This window comes from Phoxinus phoxinus (genome assembly GCF_949152265.1).
Source record: "Phoxinus phoxinus genome assembly, chromosome: 1".
NCBI classification, from domain to species: Eukaryota; Metazoa; Chordata; class Actinopteri; order Cypriniformes; family Leuciscidae; genus Phoxinus; species Phoxinus phoxinus.
The window spans coordinates 20,940,883-20,954,637 of NC_136876.1; the positions used below are offsets into that span (position 1 = coordinate 20,940,883).

The window sequence follows — 13,755 nt, forward strand, 5'->3', positions numbered from 1 at the left end:
GGTATATTTGATCTAACTGAAAATAAAGATGCAACTTTTACACAGATTAGGGTTCATTTTATACAGTTGGTTGTTTGTACACTGATCATATTCATTTAGCCATTTCTTGGGAATGTTGAGCTGCTTTTTGCCATAAATCTACAACAATAGTCTATAAGGCTGTTTACATTGCTTGGACCAAACCAGAACAGGTTCGATTCCATTCCAACTGCCCCCCGCTCTCCATCTTTTGACATACTTTTGGGTCATAAACCGTATCCAAAACCACATTTTCAAGCAGAATTGGGTGCGGTTTAATGGTGTGCATATGACTTCTGAAAATCAGTTCAACCAAACTCTTGAGTCTAAACCAAAAGCCCTAGTGTGAAACCACCTTAATAATCTAGCAAGCCCACTAGGGTTTAGCCTACGCCTCTTGCAAACTCTGAATCATCTCAACTATCAGAAAGCCACCAGGCTTTATCAGAGGACACTTACCGTGATGTGTGCGTTGGCAGGCAGTCCCAGAGAGATGTTGGGCAGAGATGGAGAGGTGTAGAGGCTCAGGGGACTTGGTGTCCCATCCCCAGTCAAAGACTGATGCAGAGAACGCAACTGCTGCCGAATGAGAAAAGGAGAGAAAGACATAAGTCCCATAGGACAAACAACGAGACCTACAGTTGTATAAAACATAATAGCAGTACAACATCAGTAACCTGGTGAACCACTGTTATTTAGTAGTAGTGCTTTTTCTACACTGCAGATCATTAACTTGTAGATGTAGTAGTGTAATAGAAAAAGAACAGACCCAACTGTCATGACATGCACGCTGCTTGTTCTTGAGTAATTGACTCATTCATTGAAAGGGGCGTGTTCAAAATAATAGCAGTGTGGAGTTTAATTAGATAGGGAAGCAAATGTTTCACACATTGTTGTAAAATATATTTCCTTCTGAATTGCTAAGTAAAATGGGCTTTTCCAAACATTGTTCAGGGGAACAACGCAATTTGATTAAAAAGTTGATTGGAGAGGAAAAAACGTATAAAGAAGCTCAGCTAAAATGATCTCGAATGCTTTAAAATGGCAACAAAAACCTGAAGAAAGCGAGCAACTACTGTTTAAAACCGACCGAAGAATAGTCAGAATGGCAAAGATTCAGCCAATCGTCACCGTCAGAAAGATCAAAGATGATCTTAAAATTACCTGTAAGTACTGTTACAATCAGAAGACATTTGACATTTGAAAGCACCACTGTTGAAAAAATGTCATATGCAGAACCGGTTCAAATTTGCCAATTGATTGCCGCAGAGAGAAAATGCCATAACATTCTGTGGACGGATGAGAGTTAAATTGTTCTCTTCGGGTCTAGTGGTCATCGGCAGTACGTCAGGCGACACCCAGGTACTGGATTCAAGCCACAGTACTATGAAGACAGTGTAGCATGGTAGCACAAAAATGATGGTATGGGGATGCTCTTCATACTATGGTGTTGGACCTATTTACCGCATACCAGGGATCATGGATCAGTTTGATTACATCAAAATACTTGAAGAGATTATATTGCAATATTCCGAAGAGGAAGTGACCCTGAAATAGGTTTTTTAACAAGACAACAACCCCAAACACACGGGTAAGCGAGCAACATCTTGGTTCCAGATGAAAAGGATCGAGGTAGTGGAGTGGCCTGCTCAATCCCCTGACCTCAACCCCTTTGAAAACTTGTGGGGTGACATTAAAAATGCAGTTTCTGAAGCAAAACCCAAAAATTCACAAGTGCCAGAAGTTGGTTGACTCGATGCATCGCAGAAACAGTGGTTATGCAACTAAATATTAGTTCTGTAATTTAAAGTGAAGTTTAATCTTAAAAATTTCGCTATTTTTTTTCTTTGCTTTCAGTAAAAGAAATAATGCAGACTTGATCAAATTTATTAATAATTTGATTTTGAATTAAATGTGTAATGTTCCCATAACATTTGAAATCTGGAAATAAAAGCTATTAAAAAAATATTTGCACTCTATTCACTTTCATTAATGCGCTGCTATTTATTTGAACACAACTGTATATTTCAGGTTGTACACTTCAAACACCACAACTTTGAGGAAAGAAGCCGTTTTATCTCAGGAAGGAATCCCAGACAAGAAGTCTTGGCTTGACTTGATCACTTAAAAGCATTCTTCTTTGGAAATCCGTACTAAGATTTTGACAGGGAAAGCAGCATGTGGGAATGGATTGTCTGTATTTGGGAATGGACGAGCACCACCTGAAGAAGACAACAGTTTCTGGGCCATGTTCAAGATATGGCCCAGAAAAAGGGTTTTGCATCGTCTCATTTTTAAATTCCTAATGAATAAAAAATGACCCAAAAAAGAGCCAAGTGAGAAATACGGAGGTGTTTCTGAGTGCTGGTAATCCAATCATCTCACCCTAGACTTGGAGTGCAGCCATTATTTAAAGCCAAAGAACAAAAACTAATGGATCTGCTTTACAAGGCAACGTTTATTCATCCCCAAAGACACAATTTAAATCTTTCATTATACGTTGTTTATTGAGCTACGTCATTCTCACTCTGACTCGAAGGTTACACTCAGAAAAGACGAGGTAGAGAGAGACAAACGGACATTCCGTGGCAAAGTGCCCTACTTGCAGCTGCGATGATGTCAGCATTCTATTCTCCATCAGATCTCTCGAGGTTGTCCTGCTAGGCTACAGAGGCTCTGGGATAGCGATCTAACACTATTTTTGGGGAGTGGTATGCAGCCTTTACATGCTGGACAGAGCTAATGAGGGGATTCTTAAGTCATCTCCACATGAGCCTATTTGAAGGGATTTCCTTTATTGCTGGTTGATGAGAATGAAAAAATGTTCTCTTTTCTCTTTGAAAAAATTTCAACACACCCCATCCTCCATCACATCACATGACAGCAATAATGTAACAAATTAAAATATACTATGCAGTGGTACATATGTTAAAGGTACATAATTGTACCCTGGAATTCTTGCGAGAGCACAATTTGAATTTGCTCAGTGAGTCACTCTGACATCGAGTAATGATGCTCATTAACTATGCCCTTCTAGCCGAGCTGCACCAATCACATCGGTGTATCTGATATAGGCGGGCCAGAGGCAAGCTAAACCAATACTAACCAACTGCAGAACCACAGATGAGGACAGCGCTGTGACGCCGAAGTCATTAGTAAACATTGCAAGATGGCTATGGATGAACACCACCAGTTGTTTGAAGCAGTTTTGGCCGCTACAATGAACGAGTTAGACTTGGCTTTTTATCTAAAAGAGGAACAGAAGACGGCGCTCGAATCGTTCCTTTGCAAGAAGGACGTTTTTGCTGTTTTGCCGACCGGATACGGCAAGAGTCTAATCTACCAGTCAGCTCCGCTGGTAGCTAAGTGTTTGTGATTGGTCGTAGTGTTATCCAATTGCGTGCAGTGAGATTTTCGAAAGCATGCTTGGTGCCGCCCCTCGAGTTGGCCGTTTTTCATTACTCGACGCAAGACCCTTAATCTTTCGGATTTAGGTCTGGATTTCCAGGCTAACATAATTGCAGAAAATAAAAAAAATGCATTTTATTAATATTAAAAACATTTTCATCAAATACTATTTAAGTATACTATACAAGTAAATATGATTATTATTCTAGGTATATTTTATAATGTTAATATTGTATATTAATATTAATATCATAAATTACCTTGTTTATAATACCCATTTATATATATATTTTTTTCATTGGATTATTTTCTTTTTCTCAAAAGATACAATTATTCATAACAAATAAAAGATAAGTCTGACCTTCGTGCATTGCATGATCTATTTTGTCCATAATACAATTACATGGAATTATTTAGCATAACTAAAGAAATTATAAAAGCATAAACGACATGTAAACGTTATAAATGGTAATATTTGTCTGAAAAGAGTGTTTCGTTTTGCATTTAATAGAGTGGTCATCCAAAATCAAACACAAACTAGCTCATTCAAATTCAGCGTTCCTCCCCTACAGCTTCAAGTCCTCTGTGGCATGTGCGCACACAATTTCTCCGGCTCTGAAGGTTAAGGTAATGCTCAAGGCTGGCTGCTTAGCATGCATGGTCGACCCCAGGCTGCTTCCTGCTGTCCATCCAGAGCAGCTGTGGCCATTCTAGAGCCTACAGACACAACTTACTGCAAGGATGACTTTCAGAACATGTGTTTTTTTTTTAGGATTACCATATCAATGTTAGCCCAAGCTATCACAGGCCTCTGTACGGTAGACTGTTTCCATAGAAACGCTGTCATTACCTAAGTGAAGCCAATTCATTGTCTTTTTTCATCCCTAACCTTTTGTGAACCAAGGGGAGTGCAAGAGCAGAAGAGAGGCAAATGTGTCGGGGGTAAGTCTCTCACCTCAGCGTGGATATTTGGGACGGATCCGCTGGAGCCATTCTCTGAAATGGCACAGTTAGAGCTGTTCGGAGAACTGGGACCCGAGCCAGGGGCACTGCTGCACATAGAGGACACTGAAACACACACAGATTTCAACAATCACATTTTAGCTGCATCGGTAGGAAATATAGCTGATGATTTCACAATATTTTGTGACTGATTGAACCCGTTTTAATGGATCAGCAGGATGTTAAACTGTTCCCTTCCTCCAAGCTCTTTTATCTTAACAGTACTGAAATCACACGATACCCACGTGTGCATTATTCATGTTTGAAAAATCTTCACACTTATCATCTGACGGCAGAGGTCTGTTATTCACAGGCCATTTGAACAACTCAAGTGCTGATATAATCTCAGATCTTCCATATAAACTCAAGCTGAATGCACACCTATGCCAGACCTTTTTATTTTTTAAAGATTTATATTAACGTTAATAATAATGTTTTATCTAAATCAGAATAATGTTAAAATACATATAAATACAATAAAAAATAATAACTAAACACATTTTTTTAAAATATAAAAACATGCTGGGTCGAAAACGAATAGAACAATAGAAAGTAACTATTTTTCAATATAATATTTTACACATATTTGGTGACCCTATCCAAAAATTTTAATATATTTATATTAATTTCATGAAAAATATATGGTAAAACTAAGAATATCATAAATGTGGATATTATGTTTATTTGCATTTTTAAGATACCTTTTATTTTATTTTATGAAAATGTATATAGCTGCCTCTATATTTTAAGATAGGGGATCTGTCAGATAGAGATCATCATATTTGGAGAGTCCTTAGTTTAAAAAAGTTTGAAAACCTCTGGCCAGAAAGTGTAGTTACTGCATTCTTGGTCCAAACCTATTTTAATGCCTTCCTGTCCCATTATTACCCATGAGGTTGTGCAAACAGTTCTGTATTCTCACATATTGTTTACCTGAGATCTCAATTGCCCTTTTCTTGAAGGTGCTGATCACAGTACCATCTTTCCGTCTTAGCAGTGGGCTGCTTCTCCTCTCAGCCACCTTCTGTTTTAACCGTGAACGTACCTTCAGATTGGGCTCAGAGGCTGCATGAGAGAGAGAAAGAAAAAAAGTTAAAATACCTTGGTTTCACACCCGCATGATTTGAGATATCACGCATGTCTTTGGCACAAACGCTGCAAGATTAGTTGCACAGCAAAGTTTACTAATTACACTTAGGGGCTTATTCAAAGTCACCAACCCTATGTATGTTGCCTTAATAGACACTAATAATGAGGCTTTGGATCTGTCACTCTTGTGCATCAGGACCATGGACAGCAACCGCACATCCCTCCTCTCTCTCACATACACACTCACACACACAGAGCTGTAGATAAAAGTTATATTTACAGTGTGCCGATTTTATCTCTTGTTGATTCCGGAGATGATGGGCCAAATTAAACTAATTGAAGTAAAAAGGGATTTGAAACAGAAAAAAGACAAAGGAAGTGGGGCAATTACCCGACCACGCCGTGTGTAATGCGGCTTGACCGAGGCCAGTGTTTTTTCTGGGCCCGTTTGTGCGTCACAGCCACACTAAGCATATAGAGCAGAAAGGACTTGAGTGCCTAATGCTATCAGTGACTTTAGTATGAATTTAATTAGATTTAAAATAAAAGTGTGAGACGTGGGGGAGGGGACGTGATGGAAAGACACACACACAAACTGAGGGCAGGTTATGTAAGGAGATTGCTGTGGTGTTGCCATAACAGTGGTAATATGGAGTAAGCTCTTCGCCCACGGTAACAGACCCGTCTGCGATTACTTTATCAGTGTGCTGAAGTCCAAGCTAGAGGGCGTGTGTGTGCGCGAGTGTCCTCCTATCCTCTGTATGGTATATGTGTGTCAGTTCTATTATAGTGAGCCTTATAAAGCAGCGTGGGTGTGACAGTTTAAAAGATAGCTGTGTAAAAAGCAGATGGCAGATGTGTGTGTTTGTGTGTGTGTGTGTGTGTGTGTGTGTGGGAACAAACTCACTGAATCTGTGTGGGTGTTTTGGAGTATGGCTGGCAGCTATGAGAGTGAACAGCAGATGACCGGTATGAGTGTGTGTACTCAGGTTATACTTTGAAAACATCCTCACAACATCCAAGACATTTGAGGTGGTCCTTGGTATTTGAAACTCTCAAAATCAGGCCAAATTGTGTTTCGCTTGAAATGTATTAATGCCAATAGGTTGTGTGAGGGTTACATTGTGAGGTAGGGTATAATAAATATCATTATTTTAGTATGAAATCCATTTCTTCACTAATATAGCCTCTAAGGTGTGCGTTTATGTGTTGGTCCACTGTTCTGATGACTCATTATGACTCACACCTGCAGACTCCTCACTATAGAGTCTTCAACCCTCCGCACACGCACACACACACACACACACACACACACACACACACACACACACACACACACACACACACACACACACACTCCTGTGATACCTCTAGACTGTTAAAGAGCTCAAACTTCTCCACACAAAAACACTGTTGGCTCCATAACAGCGTCATTCATGCACAGCAAGAAAATCATCATCTGACATTTACATGCAAACACAGTAATGCTTTATAATGCAGTCTCAACGTCGCAACTATTACTCATTGAAACAATTAATTTAAAAAACAACTACATTTTGCATTTCCCGGAGGAAATTTGAGGGCTTGCAAGGCAGTACAAGGATAGTGTTTATTGGTATAATAATCCAGAAAAGGCATCAGCAGCTGAAGCGAGTGGGCCAGTATGACATCATCATTAGACGTTACATTCTTACAGTGCAAGTCGATGGGAGATTTTCAAACATTAAATGTACAGTACCGTTCAAATGTTTGAGGTCAAATTTAGACGTCTTGCAAATGTGTGTTTCGTACTCACCGGTCTTACGGAGAGGGAAGTCATCCTTGCCCTCATAGGACCCTAACAGCGAGGGGAGTTTGTAGGAGGGCGGTGTGCCCGGTGTGTTGCTCTGTGGAGGGGAGCCCTGCTCCAGTGACGCGTGGTGAGCCCCCCTGAAAACAAACACAGGCCATTACAGAGACTCATCCATCACAATGCAAATGAGTATGAATGAGACCCATAAACTTCTAGCATAATGTGGCTCATGCTCAAATGCATTCATTTTGTTTAAGGCTGAAAAAAAAAGTACAAAAAATAAAATAAAAAAGGCACTTTGAATTTGAGTTTACCAGCCCAGAATAAGGCTGAGTGAAAGCAAGGTTCCTCTTACCAGCACTTCTGGGGGAAGGAATGGTTAAGTCCACCAGGGCCAGGTTCCTTTTTGCTCAACAGGAACTCCTGCAGCTTCAGTTTGACCTCAGTACTGGCGATGGCACCTAAGAACAAGAGTCAAAGGACACTGGTGATGTTGGATTGGAAGAGAATGATGTTGAATCAGTTTTTTTTTTTTTTTTTAGTTAGTTTCATTCACCTCTGCTAAAGTCATTTCCATGGGTTAGCGGATAGCTGCTATGCGGTTGTTTGTGTGTTCTATGTAGTTGCTAGGGTGTTGCTATGCATTTGCTAGGGTGTTGCCTTGGCTATTGGCTTGCTTAGTTGGAGACATTTAATATTCAACAATATTATTGATCTGCCTTACTTAAGGTGGATGATGACGCATTTTTCTTCTAGAAACAAACTTTGATGTGTTATTTTCATGTTATCACTGTGAAGCTCCTTTGATACAATCTGTATCGTAAAAAGCGCTATATAAATAAAGGTGACTTGACATGTTCTGGGCTTGCTAACTAACCAAAGTCAATAAGAACACAACTTTGAGAAGAGTCCCACAGGTGCTGCAAATAAGTGGTGCCTATGTGTGCACTTAAGAGGTTGCATCTCTGTTAGAATACTACGTAGGCAGCTCACAAGGTTTTGGAACAGATCCAATATGCTAATTTTGTGGCTCAATAAATCCTATTACTGCATTGTGTTATTTTTAATAGTAAACAAGCAAAGAGAAATAATAGAGCAATTTGTGCCTGCTGTGCCTAAAGTACTTTAAAGAAATATCCATGACAATGCATAATTATAACAGCAAACAGCAATAAACATCACCTACGTACTGCTCAGCAAGGTGTTTACTCGTTGAACTAAAAGGTGAACAGTGCATTTAAACTGTTCCTATTTTGGAAATTAGCAGCAGAATAAATAACAAGAAAATTATGTAATGCCATGAAATGAGTTCGCTCGCTGTAGATCTATTGTATATAATGGAAGGATTAATGGAGAGATGCATACTCTCTTTGCCCTTCTCTTTGTTCCGTAACATGAGCAGTTGTTGTTCCAGTCGTTGCTTCTCCATCTCTTCGTGACGCTGCTGTTCCAACTTCCTCTTCTGCTCCAGCTCCTGTTGACGCTTTGCTGCAAGGATCTCCTGCTGCTGCTGTTCAGGAAGAAAATCAGAGTCAGGAATCCGAGCTCAAGGAGATGATGTGGACCGAGAGGACAGGAAGGGTCGTACCTTAAGATGCTCCTGTAGCTGCACTTCATGTTGGCGTGTCAACACCTCGTGCTGCTTCTGGAACTCAGCGAACAGCAGCTGCTTCTGGAGCTCTTGCTGTTGCTTGAGTAAGAGCAGCTCGTGCTGAAGCTGTTTTTCTCTCATCGCCGGGTCCACTGTGCTTAGTGCGCTCAGACGCGGGTCTGTACGCAGGTCCACCGGACCTCCGCTACCTCCGCCCTGATCTCCTCCACTTCCCACCGGGCTCTGCATCCCAGATGGTAACAAAGTCTTCACATCCACGGCTGGAAAGAGAGCGATACAGTAAATTAAAGAGTCATTTAACTGCCATTAGAATTATTAACCTACCACACACACACACGCACGCACGCACGCACGCACGCACGCACGCACGCACGCACACACAACCACACACACACCTGTTGCATTTGTATTTAAGAATGGGTCACCTCTGCCTGGGTTCAAACATGTTCCCTTAACCTCTAAGCTAGTAGCACTTAAAATAGCATGTTGACACATAAACATACAATTTGTTTAGAGCACACAGTTACATAAGCAAAGGCCAGGGGTGCATTTGAAATTGAGAGGGTACTCTGTGGTTCACGTATCATGCTGTGTCTGTAAATGCAGGGCTGGCATGTGTCTGTGTCTAACCATGTTACCGTAATCAGGTGTAATCAAGCTCAAATGTTGACTGGCTAGTTGACGTTGCCGTCTTTTGTATCACAAGCCCGTTGGGAATTTATCCAACTGAGCTCTGACCAGTTTTATCAGGGAAGGGCAGCACAGAAAGTTGTCCAAAATTGTAAGTTCAATGTAAAAGGGCGACATCCTACTTTAAGATCATTAGAAAAACAGTAACACCCAAGACCTTCCTTATGGTAGGGCACTGTACTGGTGAAGAGAGCATGTGGTTATATAACCTAGAGGGGAAATCAAGGTGATGCCCTGAGGCTCGTCCTAAAAATCACCCCAAACAGTCACTTTCTCTCCATTTCTGCTCTTTCCAAAAGTACCACTACCCAAGAATACTGAGCAAGTTTTTTTTGCATAACTGATGTACTAAAAAAAGGCCTCGGAAAACCCAACATTCATGATTTTGTTTGTGTTGTACTTTCACTGCGGTAGGGTGGCATTAATGAGTTGCCATGGGGAAAGCGATGTGTTTCCAGGCTCTTGTGCACATTAGCCTGAGCTCTCTACAAAAGGCATTCAGTCAGGGAAACAAATCTCACCAATTAAAGGTGACCAGGTCATAGCAGCTTCCAAACATGAGTCCGAATCAAAAGTACTCATCTTGAACTTGCCCCTTACTTCAAGACCAGATTTAAGGTTTTCTGTGGCACATTATGGTTGGATTATGAGTAAGGATAGCTCTTAGGCTGCAATTTAAATCTTAAATTATATAAGACATAAAAAGTATTACTAAAATAGTTCAAAATAACAGATTTTATTTCAAATAGAAGCCTATCGTACATAACTGTCTTTACTGTCACTTTAGATTAATCCATCCTGGCTGAATAAAAGTATCAATTTCTTAAAAAAAAAAAAAAAAAGTATTATTCTATTCCCAATAATAAATAAAATAATGATAATCAAATTGGTGCCTGCACTGAAATGTTGGTATTGCATCTTGTAGCTCATACAAAAAAAAGGAAGAAAAAAAAACAGGTTACGGTTTGACAAAAAATATAGCCTCAATGTAATTTAGCCGCTGTGTATACAAGCATCTCACAAATTAATACAAATGTAAACGCAATGGGACAGACAAGTTAGCATCTAGGAAAATTCATTATCCTCAAGGGCAGCATTGTCATCACATTTATTACCATTTTTTTTAAATAACTGAAAAATAACCAATTTTGGAAAAAGCATGCATACTTCACAGAATACTACACCACCTGGACATGCCTGGCACACTTTGTTCATCAAACTATGAAAAGCACTTTAAATCCTTGCATTGCTGTATGCAAATAAACCAAGTTTTTAATGCTGAAAATCGGCACATCACTTAATCGAAATAGGCAGTATGAAGTAGTATGAAGTTATAGTGTCTTTGTGGTGTCCTTGAATCGGCAGAGACCTCGCATGTGAGGTAGGGTGCCACTACGCGGGGGCCACTCACAGCTGAGAACACATTAACTCACATGTCACTCAGCCTCTACCGTGGGCCGGGTTGCCCTCCCAGCATCGGCTAAAGTTTACCAACATGATAATGATCCGGTTTCTTTGCTGGATGCCTGCCGGAAGCGTTCGGCTTACATGAAAATCAGATTACTCCCCCTTCATCAGTCAGGGGCTAAAAATATCTTTCCTCATGCCCTCAGGCCGACTGACTGTGTCAAGCCTTTGACGTCAGAGTATGGCCAGCCGAGGTCGCCAGGGCTACCGTTCTGACCAGACGAGCTTAGCATAGATTTCCCCAGATACCCTTAGTCTTCCAGGAGACTAACAGGTATCATTCCCAAGTGTGAAGTTCAGTGTGGTCTGCAAAAAATGGCACAAAACTTCAGTTAATGAAGCAGCCTGCGTAGAAATGGTGAGATTATGGGTGAATTCAATCTTAAAAGACTGAATTGTGAAATAATAATAAGGCTATAAATTATAGATGGACTATTGTATTGTCTTCATGGGCTGCAAAAACAAACACACTGTGAGAACACTGTAGTCTGATTCGCTGACTGAGTAGGGATGTGCGAGACTAGTCAACTTAACAATACTGCTGCTGCTAGTCAACATAAAACTAGCATATAACAATTAAGCTTGCTTATAGGCTTGTTATACTTCCTGTTATGAGGGACAACAATAAATACCTTGACTTGCTGACTCTTGTTGGCAAACATTTATTTGAGGAATTCTGTTCATAACAGGCTGTTGAGTTTATACTTATTGCACTGCCTATTGATTCAGTTTATTCTAATAAATGTCCACATTGGTTAACATTGATTGAATGCTTAGGTGTAATGTACATTGTAATCAATGATCATAATGCAAGGCAGACACATCGCATGTATATGACTTATTTTTCAGCAGCATTCAGTATGGGTTTTCACTATTTGATCCATAGATGAATTAGGCTATTTTTAAAAGGATGATTCGTTTGACTTCCATTTAAATGTTAATGAAATTAGTCATGGCGCACATCCTACTTATAAGCCAGTTATTTAAACGAATCACTCAAATAGACTCAAGTTAGCGTGTGTGAATTAGTCTATCAAATGTAATGGTCTCCTCACTGCAAATACTGCCTTTTTTATTTCATGTCATTATTTGTGTACAAAAGCAATCGCAGCATACCAGCTAAATAAATAATCCTGAACATATGACTGTACCTATGATTGTGAAGACTTTCTAAATATGTAAAGGAATCAAAATGAAGCTCTATTAATAACGAAGATTGGTTACAGCCATTAAATGTTTTGTTAACATGTTTGTTCACAGTCTACCGTGTGTGAAGCAGAACCACAGATAAGTAATCTGTCCAAACACAACATCTATGTGAAGGACTCCCACATCCCTAAGGAAAACTCCTTTGAGGTGATAATTAGCAAGTACAGAGACTATTAAAGACAGCCTTCCTATCAACACTTTCCTGTCCAACAAAAGACAATGGCAATTCCGTCACAGCTAATGTCTATCCTTTTTCAAACTTCTCGTCCATTTGAAATATCACCCGCCTCCAAATTGGTAGTTACTCATTAAGGACCTGTTTTTAAGTTGAAAGGAAGAAATGAAAAACGCATGAAGGACAAAAATAGAAAAGGGGGAGGTACTCTGGGACTGGAGTCTTCGAGGAAGTCCTCAGTGAGGAGGTTGGGCAGACTAAGGGGGTTTCCAGGCAATTTCCCTCAGAGAGCTCTGACCAAAGTGGAGTCTCGACTGATTACTGCAGCGCCCACACATATAGCGCACATATACACAAACTAGCAGACTGATAAAAACAGAATCAAGCATGCATGTTGTGTACTGAACAGGACATAATTAGGACTTAAAAAGATAAAGTTACTACTGTTGAGTCCCTTGATGAAAAATAAAACTATTGTCAAATGGGAAAGGAAAAATAAACTTAATTTAAGATATATTCTGGAAATCTGCTTCTCGAGTAAATGTAGGCTAACATTAGTAAGGATGTTTAGTACTTTTATAGTAAAGCCAAACAAAAACGTAATATCCATCGTTGTATTAAAATTCTGGATAACATAAGCCAATAATTATTTTCTACTGAAATAAATTATAAAAAATAAATTATAACAAATAAAACACTTAATACTAAAATGAATTGCTTTAAATGCAATACAAGTGAATTAAGGTATCAATGTACAGTATGAAAAATTATTCATTTCGAGATTTTGTTTAATCTGCTTTTAATCGAAAGCAGATTCTTGAAACGAGCTGATTCAGATTCCCGCCACAATGACATTATTGTAGGGACAAGCCACGCCCACAGCTGGTGACAATCTGCCCTATAGCAAAGACACAGCCTTGAGTGAGAAGCACAGAGTCCGCCATTTCTGTGTCCACGCTGTACAATGCCAAAGAGGCATTGCAAGTGTTGTGTTTTGGGATGCATCAATGCACATAAGAGTCTCCATAGACTCCCGCCATCTGAGTCATTGAGGACATGTGGTTAAATCTTATGTCCCAAAGAAAATCGCTAAAGTCTTAAACGTTTGCACCAATCATTTTGCGCCGGACTGCTTCACAAACGAGAGTCTTTTCAACACTGGACCATAGTCGGGTCAATAAATGTTACATGCAACAAACAGGCTCCAGTCCAGGATGGTCAATCATACATTTGTGAGTCTGCACAAGCTGGCGCATCCGTCTTTTCACCTTTATTACAATACAGTACGTAACA

At 39.8% G+C, this 13,755-nt stretch overlaps 1 protein-coding gene across 10 annotated transcripts in view; it reads right to left on the bottom strand.

Annotated features, from left to right (window-relative positions):
- Positions 1-13,755, bottom strand: part of hdac5 (histone deacetylase 5) — a 78,194-nt gene that overhangs the window by 17,659 nt on the left and 46,780 nt on the right. For 5 of the 10 annotated variants that reach the window (XM_079630140.1, XM_079630142.1, XM_079630135.1 and 2 more), the window contains 7 exons: positions 8,898-9,181; positions 8,675-8,819; positions 7,665-7,770; positions 7,313-7,446; positions 5,362-5,493; positions 4,382-4,494; positions 478-597 (listed from right to left, as the gene is read on the bottom strand). In XM_079630140.1, coding sequence (XP_079486266.1) covers positions 478-597; positions 4,382-4,494; positions 5,362-5,493; positions 7,313-7,446; positions 7,665-7,770; positions 8,675-8,819; positions 8,898-9,181 — 1,034 coding nt within the window. The remainder of the gene's footprint in view (positions 1-477; positions 598-4,381; positions 4,495-5,361; positions 5,494-7,312; positions 7,447-7,664; positions 7,771-8,674; positions 8,820-8,897; positions 9,182-13,755) is intronic. The other 5 variants (XM_079630143.1, XM_079630141.1, XM_079630137.1 and 2 more) reach the window with 2 other exon arrangements.